Below are 18593 nucleotides of genomic sequence, written 5' to 3'. Positions count from 1 at the left end.
TCAGCCTACAGTATTTGTGGTTGGAGTGACAACATGACGCTGTCTCCATGGCTACATCTTGGAGGGGAGGGTCAGTATTTTGTAGAGGAAAGGTACTGTCTCTGCTGTAAAACAGAAAATGGTAATAGAATCAAATCTGACTTGACAGTGAGGCTGTGTCTACATTGGCACCTTTTTCCGGAAAAGGGATGCTAATGAGGAATAAGGGATCTTCCGGAAAAGGGTTTATTTTCCGCACGATCCCGTCTAGACTGGCACTTTTCTCCGGCAAAACCCCGAGCCGGAAAAAAGCGGCAGCCATGTTCATGCAAATGCCGCGGGGGATATTTAAATCCCCCGCAGCATTTGCAATTCCGAAGTGTCTCATTAGCATCCCTTTTACGGAAAGGGGTGCCAATGTAGACACAGCCTGAGTGTTTACTCAGCCTCCCGACTTTCCAAAAGCCACAGCTAGACAGAGACTCAGGAGCAAAGCTGAAGGTAATAAACCAGGAAGCAAAAGTTAGCTCCCAGGAACTGACATTGAAGTGAAATGGCCATAAAGAAATTGTCAATAACTTGTGCTGACACCAATAAATTCTCTTTTTTCCTTCCTTCCTTCCTTCCTTCCTTCCTTCCTTCCTTCCTTCCTTCCTTCCTTCCTTCCTTCCTTCCTTCCTTTTCCCACTTAGCAGACCTTTTTATGAAACACAGATAACCTAGACTGTAAGGCTATGTCGACACTGCGCTGGTTTTGTGCAAGATTTATGCAAATGAGGCTAAGCATGAAATATCGCCAAGCCTTATTTGCATAATTAATGAGCGGCTGCTTTTTGCACAAGAGGCTTTTGCACAAAAAGGAGTCATCTGCACTGCTCCTTCTTGTGCAAAAACCCCCTCTTGCGCAAGAGCCATTCTTCCTGAAAAAGATGCTCAAGAACGGCTCTTGCGCAAGAGGCGGTTTTTGCGCAAGAAGGAGCTGTGTAGGTACGTCTAAACTACATGCCTCTGTCGGCAGAGGCATGTAGATTTGTTTGTTCAGCAAAGGTAAATGAAGCCGCGATTTAAATGATCATTCCACGAGGAATAACAGGGGGAACGTCCAGACTAGCGGCGAGCCGACAAACAGCTGATCAGCTGTTTGTCGGCTCAGCGCGGCAGCCATGTAAATGTAAATGAAGCTGCGATCATTTAAATCGCGGCTTCATTTGCCTTTGCTGATCTGTCTAATCTACATGCCTCTGTAGTCTAGACACAGCCCAAATGTTCAGGAGCCTTTGTGTCTCTAAGTGACACATCAAACCTGATCTCTTCCACACTCCACCTTTCCCAGTGTGGCTACCACACTGTGTCACAAGCTTTTTCTGAAAGCTTCATTGCCTGTGGTAACAGAGAGGTCAAGTATTTACATTCGCCTAATGCTGTGCATTTGCTTGCTCTCTACCAATGAATTAATGCCCATGAATTTTCACACTAACAGTGAGCTTCCAGGATCTGAATTGTAAATAACATACTATGCAAACAAAACAACTGCTTGTAAGTGATGTAATTAAAGAAGCAGAGTCCTTGTGCTCAAACAATTATTATGCTTTTCAAAGGCTCTGAATGCAAGAGGACAATCATGGCCATTTGCTAATGGCATGTTTTTTTTCCCAATATTAAAAATAAATCGTTAAACATGGAGAGAGGGAGGTAACAGAACCACAGAAATGGAGAAGACCTATTAAATTATCTAGACCATCCTCTTGAAAGTGCTTGATTGCTACCCACAGTTCATTTTCTAACAGTTTGTCCCAGTCAGCCAGGCATCCGTTATTTCTCTTGGGAAAACCATTCCTCAGAGTAATTGATCTCACTACCGGGAAGTTTTCCCAATATTCAGCCTATTTCCTTTCTCAATTGGATTCTGTTATTGCTAGTGATATCTCCCAGCAAGCCCCCAAAATAATTATTCCCTCCCCTAGCAGGTTTGTGTCCTGGCCAGTTTCTAGGTGATTCTTCTTTTCTCTTTTTTTCCCGCTGCTTGGCCATATTATACATATTTAGCTCTTTAATCAGCCATTTCATCAATCCTGTGGCTCTTCTCTGAACTCCCTCCAATATGATTACATCTTTCTGGTATCAATACGTGATGGGCTTTACTGGCAGGACCTTGCTTTGTAAGCTACAAACTCATCTGTGGTTATCTAAACATCTAGGCACCCTGGCGTTACCTCAGGACAACTGGGAAGCACTCTGTCGGAGGGAAAGCTTTTCTTCTTTTTAGTATCGTAGATGCAAATATAAAGAAGTGATTTATATCCTGTATGTTCTAATACGTGCCCTTCTTTTTGTTCTGTATTGAAGCAAACATCAAACTGAAATTTCTTTATGAGGGAAACAACTGCCTCTGGCAACTTGTGAATCAAAACATTTGGTGGTAGCTTTTCTCTATGACTTTGTAGTTTTGAAAGAAAACATTATTTGCCCAATGCTCAGAGACTGCTATTTACACGAACACCCCTCCTCCCTCTGCCAGCCAATCTCTGACGCGGACCTGACGCCCTGGGAAGTGTAGAGCTTTGGTTGAAGCTGATTTAAACAAACCAATACTAGGAGTAGATTAAAAAAAAGAAAAGATCCTGTTAGAATTCTGGGAAGAGTGGGCATTTCCGTAGATGAAATTTGCTGAAAAGGAAATTTAAAAGTCTTAGAAATATAGATGTTAAAAGTGATGGCAAATATCCTCTAGGTCAGTGGTTCTCAAACTTGTTGGCCCCTGACCCTCCCTGCTCAATGCAAACCTTTCCATGCACCACCAGCCCATCACTCATGATGACAAAATGGGTGTAAGATGGGAGGGGGTGGCAGGATATGGGTGGGAGCTAAGGTGCAGGAGCAGGCTAAGGTTGGGAGGGCTCTGGGTGGGAGATAGGACACAGGAGTGGGCTGAGGGTGGGGGTTCTGGCTGGGAGGTTGGGTGCAGGTGGGACTGAGGATGGGCATCTGGCTGGGATTCTGCCAATGGGAGCAGCAGGGAAAGCCTCCCTGAGCGGTTTCCAGTGCTGCTGTTCCCCAGCTGGGAGAGAGGGAAGCAGCAGCGTGCAGAGCTTTTTCCCCCGTGAGCTGGATCTGGCCTCTGCGGCTCAGGGCTCCCTCCTGCAGTGGGAAGCCAATCCTGCTGCAGGAGGTGTGAGGCTGGAGCACCCGCACGTGCTCCTTGCTACAGGGGCAGGAGTGTACCCCGAGCCCATGGCCCACCTGCAAGATGGTCACAGACCACTAATGGTCCATGGACCACACTTTGAGAACCACTGCATTAGGTCATGTAATTTACATCCCAAGGCTCTCTAGCCCACTCTCCCTAGTCTTGTCTCTCTTTCTGTTCTTCTATATGCATCTCCAATACAAACAAGCCAGGATCTAACAACCTCACCCATAAGAACATCTCTGCCACTGAGATCACCTTTGCTCATCATGGCACCAAACTCATGGCACATTCATAGCTTGCAGTACACTGCCCAAAGCAAAGCTACTTTAGACCCTCATAGCTTTTTAAAATCTTAATTTTCTGAAGCAGCCAGTGGTTGTTGGACACCACCTAAGACTGAACCCGACAGGGTGACATCAGTTTGGGGCAGACCAGGGCCATAGTTTTAGCCACCGGTGTGTGCAAATAATGCTACAAGATGCAGAAAATCTTATTCTCAGGTCCTTATTCCTAGGCTTCCTAGTTCGAACTACCGTTACTCCTCATGGAATGAGGATGCCTAGTTCGAACTACCTAGTTCGTGCCGTGTGTAGCCGCGTGGCACGGGGTTCGAACCAGCCGGGATTTAAAAATGGCGGCGCCCGGCTTATGCAAATGAAGCCCGGGAAATTCAAATCAGCGGGCTTCATTTGCAATTGCGGTATGCCTACATTACCCTCCTATTTCGAAATAGGAGGGTAGTGTAGACATACCCGTACAGACTAACTCAGGGTATGTCTACACTGCCACCGTAGTTCGAACTAGGGTGGTTAATGTAGGCATTCAAACTTGCAAATGAAGCCCGGGATTTATTGCAGTGGAGTACACCTGCAATGAGGAGTAATGGTAGTTCGAATTAGGAGCTTTAATTCGAACTACCTAGTCCATGCCACATGTAGCCGTGAGCAGGTAGTTTGAACTACGGGGCATTTAAAAATGGCGGAGCTCAGAAACATGCAAATAAAGCCCGGGATATTTAAATCCCGGGCTTCATTTGCAAGTTTGAATGCCTACGTTAGCCACCCTAGTTTGAACTAGGGTGGCAGTGTAGACATACCCTCAGCTACCCCCTGAAGCAGTGTTCAAGACAGTCTGCATAAGTATGTGGTTTTTAGCACATGCAGAAAACCTAGCAATTAAACGGAAAACTCACCTCAGACTCTACATTAGGGCTACTGCCCTGCTATGATATTAAGGATTCTGACTGGCACCCAAGGTCGCTCTACTTCATGCCAGTCTGAGCCTCAAGAGCGGGATTTTGTACCAGCCACATCCTGGTTCTGGTGTGTATGAGGAGCTCAGCAGAAAATGTTACACTGATCTAAACATCAGGGCAGTTTAACAACAGAGGGAGGAGCAGATAGTGTAGGTGAAGATGTACTTTGACAATACTCCAAAGGAGACAGAAGATTTAATATTTCCATAGAAACACCACTTGATTCAAATGACAGATCAGCCTCCAGCAAGGCTTCTACCTGGGGAAGGACCTATAAGGGTGTGTCTACACAGCAAAGTTATTTTGGAATAACGGCCATCATTTTGAAATAACTATGCAAGCGTCTAAATAGCAATTCTGTTATTTTGAAATAACGGATAGCTTATTCTTCCATAAACATCATTCTACGAAAAATAATGCCTATTTCAAAATAAGGCGTGTGGAGATGCTCCACTTCTGCTATTTCAAAATAGCCCCTCACCATGGCCATTCTAAGTTATTCCTCCTGGGGCTCTAAATCGAGATAGCACGTCTACATTAGGGAAGCCTGCCTTGGACTACTTTTGAGGCTTCCCTGCAGTGTTGATGTGCTCTTCGGGAATAACTATTCCGGAATAACTTATTCCAAAATAACTGTGCAGTGTAGACATAGCCTAAGTGAGTTACATGAAGGCAGAGAGAAAGACCAGGGTGATCGAAGCTGGCATCTAAATCCTCCAAGCAAGCAGCTCAATTTAGGCTGCGTTCAATGGTAATTCATTTCTGGATGACTGGCTTTCACATCAATTAGGCAACGATTTATCGGTGGGCCCAATGTTCCTGAAAAACAACAGCATCTGGAGAGTACTTTTGAACCGTTCTGAATGTACCTGATTTAAATCCCATTCTTAGTAAAATAGCTACACCTGACACCTGAAGCCATAATGGACGCCAGGGGAGCACGTTGGTCAAGGCGAACACATTCCCTGTCCTAGAAATAATAATAATTAATAATCTACTTTTCTACTGGGCCTGTCTTTTCTGGAGCTCAAAGTACTAAACAAACACTAAGTCTCACACCAGTTTTATGAAGCAGACAGAGCCCAACTTGTTCCTTCTCCTCCCTCCTGGAAGATCAAGGCAAAGTGTGGTTGAGGGGTGGCCAGCAAGTGTTCTCTGCTCCCGGTTTAATCCCCAGATGAACTCAGCTGTCTCCTCTGCTGAGTGATTCAGGCAGAGTGCACTCCTGGTTTCATTGCCTGAAGGAAAAGAGGATCTGGCACTTTGTATGTTGGCAGTGTGAGCAGGAGAAGTATGGAATACAGGGAGGTGGGACGGTCTGTAGCAGAAGAAACAAAGTCCTAGTTTCCCTCTAGCCCTGTCCAGCGTCCTGTCAATATCATATAAGCACTTCCCATAATCCATGCCTTAAGTTTGGCACAGCTGTGTAGATACCATAGCATCTATGATGTCCTCCAGGAAGGCCTATATTCTGTATTTTCAGGGCATGCACCCCATGCTCTAATAGGCTTTTCCCATAACTCTGTGATTCTATTTCCTGTGCACTATTCCTTCCTATTACAATGGTTTCCAATAACCATTCAGTGCTTTGGCACCCCCTCTGTCCCCTGGCAACTCTGTGTCATTTCGGTACAGATTTTGCACTGCTGCTTCCCCTTCCTATATTTGTCTGCTCTTTTCCTGGCACCTTGCCCTCTGCTCATACAATCTCTGCTGCCCCTACTATTCCTGTCAGCTCCATTCCTGTATGCAGCCATTAAAGTGAAATTTACAAGAATCTAAGAGTGCTGGCAGCCTGGTGCTTCAGAGAGCAGATCTCTTATAAATTTCCCTTTGCTGCCTGCATAAACAAGCTGAGCCAGCAGCAGACGCACCAGGGGAGAGCAGGCAGCATGAAGTGTGAGAGCTCCGTCACAATCATTTGTTACTGTAATTTAGCTGACACTGATTCTTCCTTAAAAAGCCAACAGGCAGAAGCCCGCAGGGTGTTTCCTCCCCTCCGCAAACTCACATCAGATACAGGTCAAACTATGGGCCCACCAGCCTGCAAAGGGTACCTGGGATGGTATGAGGTGCAGTGAACCTGCCTTAGCAAAGTCTGATGTGATACACCCTAGGTGGCACGTGCCATAAGGCTCTGTCCATTCAGTGATCTCCCAGAGGAAGTGGCCCATTTCTAGAGCCCTGCAAATCCGCAGATATCCATGTCCATAGATGTGGATGTGGTTATCTGCAGTACATTTTTTCAGATATGAATGCGGATACAAAATTTGTACCTAGAACCCTGCACATGTGCAGATATCTGCTTTATATTTGCGGGTATCTGCATCCATGGATATCAACGTGGATATCCGTGACTCATTTTTGCAGATACAGATGCAGATACACATTTTGTATTTGTGCAGACCTCTACTGATTTCCTCCTATAGAGACAGCTGCACGAAGCCATGAAAGACTCAGTCTCATGGGCCTGTAACTCATTACTACATTTTATCTGTCCTTATTGTTTTGTTTTTAGAAAGTATGTAAATTACAGTTCTGTTTTTAATGTGAATCTCATGCTGGTGGGAGGTGCTGGCTTACCAACAGTAGCCAACCTCCTATTTTGGGTCTAATCCTGCACCCCTGGAGTTCTAAGAGAGCAGGACCAGACTTTCATCCCTCAAACAGGTAGTAGCCGTGTTGGTTTTGGCTGCACTGCACTGCCAGCACGTCTCTCCTCTGTTCGGGGGGGACCCCCTCTGGAGGAACGAGTTGAGTCTGGACTCCATACACATTCAGTCTTTGTTCTCTTTGCTGAGAATGCCAAGAACTGGTCTGGCTGCACGGGTGGTTTAGTGATGAATGCATATGGCCATTAGGATATAGACTGGGCCAGGTCCATGCAACTTCTGTTCGTACAGGGAATGTAAGAAGTGGGATGACTGATGAGTACTGCCCTGCTAACAAGCTGTGTTTTGCAGAATCCTAGCTCCTGATAACAAACAAGCAGATCAGAAATGTAACTGACTGAGGTTTTTTCCATGGATCTAAACAGTGGAAGGGAAATGACTGTCAAGGAAATCTAACTAGGTCAACAGACATGAAGACAACGTTTTCCAACAGACATTGGCCCATATTAAAGAAGCTCCAGTAGAACAGAGTAGGTAAGTGAAAGGCTAGTGAGTGGGCCGCATGAGTGGCCCTCCATGTTAGAGAGTTGCAAGACTGTTGTAATCAAGACGGTCTCCTGGGATAGTTTTGCTAACTGCTGATGTACCTAGAATTTGCAGGGTGTGCTGACTGAACTCTTGCAGCACTCTGATTGGATAAAGAAGGAGCACATGGCTCTCCCAATATTGTGAGCAACCAACATGAACCTCACTTCATGTTCTCTGGCTCTGTGTGTGTGTCACTTTTGTAATACCGGTAGGAAGGAAAAAAAGACCCTATATAGGTAAAATCCAGCAAAATCTGGCAACCCTGAGCATGGGAAACGGAAAACACCATTTCTTGTGGGCTATACACAGAACCCCAATAGGCCACATGCAGCTCTCAGGCTGCAGGCTGCCCACCACTGGAAGAGGTCATTAAACCAGAAGTCTTACTCACCCTCTCCAGATCTTGCCTGAGATGTGTGAAGAGCTTTAAGCGTCGGTACAACACATCCTGCTCTTGCTGAGCCAAGTTGTCCACTTCATCAGTTTTTGGTGTCAGCAGCGGCTTGTTGCAATTCGCCTTCCTCTTCAGCTTCCAGTACTGATAAATAAAATCCACCAGCGACTCAGTTAGGTCGAGGTTCTCAGCTACCTCAGAGGGCTTTACAAGTTCATAGAAGTCCTCTTCCAACTGCTGGAGCTTCTGTTTCCGCAGTGTGACCTTTTCTAAGTCCAGCTGGGCTTGGTCTGCCTCTGCTCGTGCCTCGTCCGGAGGTTTGGTGGCCCCACTGCTGTGCTCCAGGCAGAACGATTTGAACTTCACTTCATCATTCTCTGCTAAAATAGTTCGCATGTCGAGATTGTGGTCAAAAGCGCAAGTGACGTGGAATGCAGTGATGCAGGAGGGCATGGAACACTGGAAGAAAGACAAAGCAGGGAACCCAGGTTATTTCACTCACTGCCCGTCACGACACACTGAAGAAACTCGCTCACTCCTGTTAAATCACGGTACACATGACATCACCGATTGCAGTGGCACTTGACCATTACAAACGAATGACAAGATGTGCAAGCCCAGCCTGCCTATAAAAGAAATCACCCTGCTGTATGTAATGCACTTTGCATGTTACTCCAGGGCACCCAGCGACTTGACAAAGAAAAGCCATAAGCACTTGACACTGTACAGACAGCAGACACCAGGCTGAGCAATGAGTATATTTCCCAAATCTTGTGTGTGTAAGGCTAGTCACCTTCATTTCAAGTAGAAGAATCTTCATCAACCTGCTACCTCCACTTGGTTCCTTTCCATCTCATCCCTATAGTCCTTCTGAGTATGTCAACACTACCCCCTAGTTCGAACTAGGGGGGGTAATGTAGTCATACGGAGTTGCAAATGAAGCCCGGGAAATTCAAATCCCAGGCTTCATTTGCAACTCCATATGACTACATTACCCTCCCTAGTTCGAACTAGGGGGTAGTGTAGACATACCCTCTCATACCCCACACATAAACCCAGCCTCTTTCTCGTTTATTAGAAAAATTTTCTGATTGTTCATCCAATGAAATAGTCAATACAGTTCTTGTCAATACAATGGTCCAATATTATAGACAAATGACTGTAATTGGATAAATGAGCCTCTCCTGATAGAGAATTAATTTGTTTCTTACTGTAATTTCTTTCTCTAAATTACCTTAGTTTCCTTTTCTTTAACTCTAAAGACTAGCTTGCTAATTTTATCTGAAGTCTACAGTAGGGGTCACAGTCCTTAGGTAAAACAGGAATCTCAGGAGCTTCTAATGCTTATAGAGTACAGTGCCTTCATTAATAAGTAAGCAGCTCCTATTGTAATTCCACTCCCTCTAATTAGCTTTAGAAAAAAAGAAAGGGGGGGGGGAATGGAACCATAGCTGATTTAGAACAGACAATGTGAAAATGAACATTTAAAGTTGGCAACGGGGTTAACTTGCTGTTCGAAGTTATTGGAAATTAAAATGTTAAACAATTTTCCTAAATTCCCTCGTACTTAAATTACTCAGTCTGGATTCCACAATCAGCAAAACCTAAACCGTGAGATCCCATTGAAGCAAGTGTATTTCTCAACTAACGTGGGCTGTACACATTTTAGCACATTCTCCTCCCCAGCCCTCCTCTGTTCATTAACTATTTTTTAATGGCTCAGAGTGTCAGGTAATTATTTAAGCCATAATCCATATGAAATCAGTCTATTTCAGCTGCTAATGACCAGTTAAATGGCAATAACAAGCCATTCCAAGGGGCTTATTACTGTCAACACCACATTTAGTAGTTTATAAAACATTTTCCAAGAGGGGACAGTGAGCTGTTCCAGCATGAACCACCACCTTAAAACATATATTTCCTGAAGGCTGATGACAAAAATACAGGGATGTTGCACATTTTGGTTTGGCTTAGGGCAAATTGTAATTTTTTTTAAATTCCAATTGTATGTAAACTGCAAAAACGCTATTGTTTTTTATCTCTGTCCCATCGCCCTTGGATCCCTGCTTTCAACATTCCTGTCTTTAGATATTTCCCCTTGACTTTGTTTATACATTTGTTGGTGCTTATGAAAGCAACTTACTAGACATCAGGCATAGAGCAGGCAAGTGGTGTCCTCGTTAACCTCTCACACAGCTTTCCCAAGCCCCATTAAAATCAACAGAAAGCTTTGCAATGACTTTGGTCGGCTTTGGGTTACCTCCATCCTGACTGCTAGCACTCCTGCTATTAATTTTGTGCATACATCTCTGATGGAGAGGGACTCCCAGTTGTATTACGGTACTTGTGGTCATATAGCTCAGAGTTTGGACATCATGGGATCAAAAACCCTCTCAGGATTAGACTGAGATTACTGGGCCCACTTGAACCACAGTCCAAACCATGTTTGAATCCACGTCTCCCCCTCTTAACAGATTTAAATGTCACTGTGTATCAAAATCAGCAACTTCCACTAAAAACTGAGTATTTACCCACCGTTACTACAGAGCACTGCTAAGACACCATGGTGTTTCCCTCTACCTACACTGAGAAACAACACCAGTACATCAGATACCACTGTGTGATAGCCATTGGTAAATGGGGATGATTTAATGGTTACCACTGTTGCTAATGCAGTGTAAACTGGACTACTGGTTGCCAAATCACTGACGGAAGTGCCAGCAAAGTTCTGAATATAGTATCTTTATTTCTGTTGGTGCTATGAGGCTACCAGCCTGGTCATCAGACTCCAGATTTTTGTTGGTAGAGCTAGCATATCGTCCTTTGTCTCTTAAGCTGTGTACGCTTACTGTGAAAGCCACTGGGACAGAATAAATACAACAAAGTGATACAATGTCATTTGATGGAGTCACTGTCCTGACTCTAATGGAACTTTAAGGCTGGAAACCTGTAACTGACCTTGATTGAGTTTTCTTGTCTAGTTGCCAAAGTGGCTACTTTACTGCACTGAGCTCTCTAGCTACTGAGGTAGTCAATCGTATCTATATTGGAGTAACATCTGGGGGCACTTTAAACCAAATTCTTTGTGCTGTTATGTGCATAAATAGCTGCTGTTCAGTAACAACAGTAGCCACCCATAACGGGCTCTAGTGAACCATTCAAACTAATAAAATGGCTGCTCAGTGTTGCCGTCCTCCTTACCTATTTACGTCACTAACAGTATTAATATCATTATTCAAATGCCTGTGGCTTTTCCCAGAACAATACCCCACAGAGCGCCCCTTACGCAGGAAGGATTACCTGCACTACCTTAGAAATAAAACAAACGGAATGACACTTGTCCTCGATTTCTCCTTTGACAGATGGCAAGCAGCAGTTCTCAGAGACTGTGCGCCAAATGCAAATAGAAAATAATTAGCAAGCTCAGCTGACAGGGCAACAATGAAAGCTACCTGTTCAGCAGCAGCTACCTAAGGACCTTGCATAAATTGGCAATAAAAACATATTGATCCATCAAATCATTCATGAGCGCAGAATGCCAATGGAATGAGCTTGTGTCTGGGGAGGCTGCAGTCCGACACACTGAATGAGCCGAAGCACGGAAGGCTGGGGCAGCACACTGGATCTCACAATGTTTATGACAGTAACAGGACATTGTGATAATGTTACTGTAAAGCACAGGGGCAGAAAAACTGCAGCTCCCGAGGCACATGCAGCCCTCTGACAGTTAAAGCGTCTCTCGTGGAGCACTCCCTGCACCATCCTGCTGCAGGGCAGAAGCACCAAGCCCTGGTAGGGGTGCCTGGCTCTTGAACCTCTGAAGATTATTGTATGTGGGTCAGGCACCTTTCACCCAAATATCTCCAAGTACTTTGGAGACAAGAGACCAAGTACATCCCAAATCCAGTGAAGCCAATGGAGTTGCACACGAGATGAGAGACAGGGAATATTTCATTCACCGATGAATTCCAGCCACCCCTCGCTGTAGAATGTCAGCTGTGTAAGAGCCCACCACAATACTACACAACAGAGTTAGGGCACAAGGGGATGAAAATGTAAAGTATCCAACAGAACCGAGTGGGGGGTATATTAGGAAGAGAGAATGAAATTACTAAAGTTGAAATACAGGCAGTCCCCGGATTATGTACAAGATAGGGACTGTAGGTTTGTTCTTAAGTTGAATTTGTATGCAAGTCGGAACTGGTACATATTGTAGGGGAAACTCTAGCCAAACATTTCTCCAGAGCTCAGTTTTATTCTCTCACACCTCACTTCCCTCAGTCCTTTATTCTCAAGCTGAGGTGTCTGCTGAGAAAAGCCGCTCTGCGTCTTCCTGGTCTGCTGGGTGGGGCGCTAGCTTCGCGTCTCCCTGGTCTGCTGGGGGGAAAAGCAGCTAGTGCGGGGTTGCCTCACCCCGTTTGTAAGTAGGGATCTGATGTAAGTTGGATCCATGTAACCCGGGGACTGCCTGTATAGCCAAGGCACCATAGTCTGGGCAGTAGTGTTAGGTCTCCTCTGGAAGAAGGCACTTCCAGCATCACAACTGTCCTAGCACCATGCGGGGGTATTGGTTCAATACCTCTGCAGCAAGAAGAATATCACAGCTGGGATCACGGAGAGTACACATTGGCCTCATTTCCATTTTCCCCAAAAAATAGTTTTGTAAGTTTTCAACATGGAAGGGTTCCCTTTGTGTCTACACTAACTGACTTATCTACTGCAGACTTTGGGAAATACATTCCCACACATAGCTGTGGTGCTCCAGTAAATGCATGTTAATCTTTAGTGATCAAATGGTCTTCATTTCTCCCTGAGTTTGGCTTGGTGCAGAATCTGCAAAGACATTGGTCTCTTATCCATGCAGCAGGTCTGTCCCAGGGACACCTGATCATTATCCACTGCCAAGGGATTATCACTTCCTGATGAAACCAGTAAGGTTTTTATTCTATACTCAAGCCAAAACCGAACTGAAAAAGGTTAAGGAGCTACTTAAATGGCAGATGATGACACTTTCCTGTAACCTTCAAAATCACTTAACCAAAGAAGGAAGGCTAAAGGACAAGAGGATCAAGAGATGATGTTTTCAAAAGGCCGAACTGCTGTCAATTTATGGAGAATTGGCACCTGGCCCTCTCACAGAAGGGCACTGACAATCTCTGCCAATAAGTGTCCGATACTCCACCCATCCCAGAATTCACCTGCCATGGGAGCTGGAGCTTGTCTTACTGGTTAGAGTGCACAGCATTCTCAGGACTTGCAGTACCTTCGGGATATGTAATCAGTTCATTTCCTTGCACTTTGTTCTTTGGTTCAGCAATGTAAATAAGAAAATGCCAAGAGGATACAGCATTCTTTTTGGCACATTCTCATGTCTAGCCACAAGAACCACTATGAGTCATAATTTCCCCAGAACAGAAGGTTGGAAAACTGTGCAGACAGGGCTATATTCCTAGCTAGTATAAACTGACATTGGCTTTATGGAGCTATGCAGTTCTGGCCCACGTTTTTTAAAAAAGCAAACACTAGGAGAAGATAATGATCTGCATGAAGAAATATCAGCTAATATCAGCTAGGTGGAAACAAGTTCCTTCCAAACTAGCCCCTTTGTTGCCTAACATGATGCTGATACAACTGCCAGCTTATGTGGAGCAAATTCTCTAGACATATGGAGCCTGGGGGCACACGTACATTCCACAGACAGGGGTGAACATGCCTAGTTAGATGACTAGGATACAATCTGCATGAATGTTTGCTCCATTCGCACATGCAACTGCAGTAACTATATATGAATTCGTGGGCAAGAAGTCTCCATTTATTAAAATGTGATCCTGTTTCCATGCACCAGGAGAGAAAAGCAATGAAAATGAGACGGCTTCCCCTTGATTGTTCAAGATGAAGGAGTTCTCCATCCACAGTTCACCTCTGAGAGTCTTACTTTGGCAGGGCAGGGAAACCCGGTCAAACTGGCCACTAAGGCTACGTATAGACTACAGGCTTCTTTCGGAAGGAATCTTCCAAAAAAAGGTCTTTCGAAAGAGAGCGTTCACACTGCCAAAGCGCATCAGAAAAGCGATCTGCTTTCTTTGAAAGAGAGCGTCCACACTGAATGGATGCTATCTTGCATTTAAGCTATGATTACTAGGGACGGAGTGGCCACCAGGGCACCTGTGCTTTTTCCTCTGTCCTCTTCTTTTGAAAAAACTCCCTCTTTCCTGTCCACATACACCTTTTTCCAAAAGAGCTCTTTCGGAAAAAGGATTCTTCCTCTTAGAAAGAGGTTTACCAATGTCAGAAAAACCCCTCTGTTCTTTCTTTTTTTTTCCATTGCAGTGTGGATGTAACCGAAGATTTTTCCGAAAAACGTTTTTCCGAAAAACATTTTTCCGAAAAAGCTCTGTAATGTAGACATAACTCTAACACTGAAAGTCTCTGAAATTAGCATCTTCTAATGCTCCAGCTGTAACTCACTTGCACACACCTTTACTATCCAAATACTCATTTCAATCAATGGTATCTAGGTACCCACATATCTTAGAAGACCTGGGTCTAAGTACTATAGCAAATAGATTTTCTTTTTTTAAAGCTGTCACAAAATGATAGTGGTGAGAAAGATAGTTAGATTTCACCTGTGTAAACAGGCATTGATCAAAAATATATTACATAAACATCAGGGCTTTGCAAACACAGGCCTTTGTTCCTCTGATGAAAGGATACAACGCTTATTTACCTCTACGTGTGAATCTGCTGCTTATTCATCCCTTAAATCCTTCAATAAAGGCACCGTCTGCACATTCCTTTTCCTTTCAACGGAGCTGTTCTGCAAGAGCTATGGTGGCACTGACAAACACTCCAGTGGCAATCACAGGAAGACTTATAAACTGTCAGTTGTCAGCGCATGAGACAATACAACTCTGTTCCAATTCGGGTGACCTTTAATTCAAATCCGTTCAGTCCAAAGGTGCTCGCAGTTAATGTGTGATGCCTGTACTAAGAGGATGAAGTCTCAGAGAATCTGAATTCTTTTTGATGCTGCCAAGTCTGTTTGACTCGTTTCCCTGCCCTTCCGTTCTTTGAAAGCAGTTGCCATTATGACACAGTATCTCCATCTGGCAGGGTGAATAAACAGACCCACCCAGAGCCATCAAAAAAGAAGTGAGTCAATGCTGGCGATTGAAAGAAATATGGTGAGCTCTCATTTCAAGCTAAAAGGATTGCTTTTCAATAGCTCCCTTTAAAGTAGCCAAACCACTGCCATTGCATAAACACTGTGGAGGCTTGCAGCTCTTTCGATCCATAAGACATATCACTGTTCCTCCACCGGTTATAACTCTGTCACTTAGATATCACTAGAAGATCTACCTGGTGTTGCTTGGGCTCAATTAATTTGTGCTTTTTTGGAAAATAAAATGAAAATGTGCATGCTTCATGTAAATCCTTGCTCTAGGGTGGGACAGGAAATGAAGAGTTGCCCCAGGGAGAGAGCCCTCTCCACCACAGCAGCGTGGGGCCAGGTGAGAAGCACCTCTTCATGGATGCTACAGCTCCGTCGGGCACAGTCAGGGGAGGGATGCATGTGCCTTGGCTGGGGCAGGTCCAGGTTACTCTGTCCCCTGCACTCCTCAGCCAGAGGAAGGAATGCAGCCACCTGTGCACTTTCCCCTCACTCTATGACAAAGGTGAACAGCCAGCAATGTTCTCATATGAATTCAGGGGGAGGGGAGAGCCCTTCAGTCCCTCTGGGGGTTGGGATGCTTGGGGCGGAGGCAGTCCAGGAGAGGGCATGTGTCCCCAGCCAGCCCCTTTCACCTGTCTGGTGAGTCTGTCTCTTTTCTGTATGGTTTTCTGAGAAGCAAACCCATTCTAGCCACATCCCATTTTCCTAGAACAACCTTACCCTGAGCTTGCTTTAAGTTAGGATAAGAGGAAGCTGCATAGCAAATTTGGTGGTCCTAGGTCTTACTGTTTAGGAGGCGTTATTGAACCGACTCACAGAGAGACGGACAGACAGACTCTTTCAAATATATAGTAGACTGCTATGGATGATGTTTAAGGGCTAAATCCTACCTCAACACCAGGCCTGTGTAGTTAGACTTGGTGCAGGCACATGCTGAGGAAGGAACTTTTCCCAAGTTCATGGAGCTTGAGAGCTGCTCTATGGCTGCTATTGCAGTTCTGAGGTTGCACGTTGGCTCAGTGTGGGAAGTGATAGCTAACGATACTGGGCAGCAGCAAATGCACCAGCCCTTCTTCTGCTCTTTCCCTGGCTCACCAGTGCACCACCTTCTCCCCACCAAACCGAGAGGGAAGCAGAGGGAGCCATATGGGACTGAGCTCTGAGGGTTGTAGTGGTGCTGCCCTGTTGGCAATGTTCCACAAACCCTTGATCCTCCCACCAGGCACAGAAGAGCCACATCTGTTCGGCTGCTTCTGAGCTCTCTGCACCTGCTGAGCAGGGACTCTACAGTCCGTGCAGAATCTCCTAGAATGAGGGTCCTCATCTAGCACAAGTTTTTATAACAGCTGTGTTTTTCCACAGCACAAAATGAAAGTGTGTAGTCCAGTGTTCCCTGCAAGTTGTGCACTTTTGAGGCCGTTTAGGACATTTAAATGCTACCCAGCTGATTGGTAAAGTGCCCACAGCTAGGTCTGGTTTCTATTGGTGGCGCACATTCACACAGGTATTGGTGCACTTACAAATTTATTCCAAATATAAATAGAAAAAAATCCACCAACAGATGGGAAAGATTAGAGGGAACACTGCATTAGAGGGAACATGGCATTGCTGTGGGAAGAGTAGGGAATAGGATATTTGCTGTGATTCACTCAGGTGTTACAGAAGAGGTACAAAATAGGGGTATATAAATTCTATTTCGCGAGCTGGTAGGGCTCAAATCAAGTGTAGTTCTTTGGAACACTGGAAAGCTAAACTTTTTGGCTTTCCAATGGTGGAAAAGATTCATTTCTAGCCGCACAGGCATGTGAAATATTGGGACTTTCCAATTCATGGGTACCAAGACTTAATACAGCTGGTTTCTGATTTTAGAATAGTATCATTCTCAGTCTCTGTAACTACACAGTCACTATGGTATCGTCATGGTGGTAAACAGAGTTTATTTAGACTTGCAGCATTTAATGTATTAAAAGAGGACGAACAACAATTGGTGGCAACTGATGGGCCCTTGTGCTCCCACCTGTTACTTTTATTACCCATCAGTGATTAAGAAAGCTTGTTCTCAAACTGACAAGACAAATCTTGCCCTCCAGTTCATGCACAGGGCTCTCAAGAGCAAAACTTGGCCCTTGGCTTTATTAAGCAGCGTTACATACCTGAATACATGTTCCAGTGCACTCCTTGCAGAGACTGCAGGACAAAGCCCATCTGCTTGCTGGGATATGCGAGATCTTGGTAATGGGTTCCATTTTTTCAGGGCATCCGATGCTAACCTAGTCACAACACAGAGGACGTATGTTAACATGATAGCAGCTTGCAAGTACCTAAAAGGGTGTTACAAGGAGGAGGGAGCAAAATTATTCTCCTTAACCTCTGAGGATAGTACAAGAAGCAATGGGCTTAAACTGCAGCAAGGAAGGTTTAGGTTGGACATTAGGAAAAACGTCCTAACTGTCAGGGTGGTTAAACACGGGAATAAATTGCCTAGGGAGGATGTGGAATCTCCATCACTGGAGATATTTAAGAGCAGGTTAGACAGACATCTATGGATAATCTAGATCAGGGCTACTCAACTTTGGAAGCCCCGGGGGCCACAATGATACTCACAGCACATGCTGAGGGCCGCATCTTAAGTGTGGTCACATATACATGCAAATATATATGCAAATATATGCAAATAGCTTCTTTCACATTGACAGGCATGAATACAAAGATGAAGGCAAGACTACACAACACACAGGCCCTGTTAAGTCAGTTCTGCTGATATCAATAAAATGCAATATTTACCCAATTTCCACCCATAGGATAGCACTTTTAATGAGCAATGACAGTCCAGGAATTTAACTACTAAAACGCATATTGGCAGAAGAGCATTATATTGACTCGCTATTGTAGAGTGTGTTCCCAGTAGAGGCCATGTTCAAAGGATCCCACCTGTAGGCTGCGTGCTGAGCCCTGCGTAAACCCAAATCGCACTGCAGACCGCAAACAAAATGGGCCACGGGCCGCATGCGCACCCCAGGTTGAGTAGCCCTGATCTAGATGGTGCTTGGTCCTGCCATGAGTGCAGGGACTGGACTTGATGACCTCTTGAGGTCCCTTCTAGTTCTAGGATTCTAGGACTGTACCATTTACCCTCATGCTTTTTCCCTGGGATAATGCAAAGTCTGATTCGCTGATGTGGCGAGAGTCGTTTGAAAACACTCAGATATGAAGATGAACGAAATGGCAGGAACACGGAGAGTAGGGCTGAATTTCACCTCCTCTGAGCTCTGGTGTGTTGTAGGTGGTGAGTGGGCATATCTGCTTTTATGTGACCCCCATCCAGCTAGCGGCTGGGCATGTCTGCTCCCCCTGGCAGTGCGCAAGAGGACTGAATCATCCCCTAGCAATCCAGCCTGCGT

The 18593-nt window shown here is 45.0% G+C and overlaps 1 protein-coding gene across 6 annotated transcripts in view; it reads right to left on the bottom strand.

Annotated features, from left to right (window-relative positions):
* Positions 1-18593, bottom strand: part of JADE2 (jade family PHD finger 2) — a 183564-nt gene that overhangs the window by 19631 nt on the left and 145340 nt on the right. For all 6 annotated transcript variants that reach the window (XM_014570002.3, XM_006116052.4, XM_006116053.4 and 3 more), the window contains 2 exons: positions 17346-17462; positions 8016-8477 (listed from right to left, as the gene is read on the bottom strand). In XM_014570002.3, the coding sequence (XP_014425488.1) occupies positions 8016-8477; positions 17346-17462 (579 nt within the window). The remainder of the gene's footprint in view (positions 1-8015; positions 8478-17345; positions 17463-18593) is intronic.

Source organism: Pelodiscus sinensis, chromosome 17 (assembly GCF_049634645.1).
Source record: "Pelodiscus sinensis isolate JC-2024 chromosome 17, ASM4963464v1, whole genome shotgun sequence".
NCBI classification, from domain to species: Eukaryota; Metazoa; Chordata; order Testudines; family Trionychidae; genus Pelodiscus; species Pelodiscus sinensis.
Note: the sequence above shows the minus strand (reverse complement) of the source record. Positions and strands in the feature narration are given on the sequence as shown.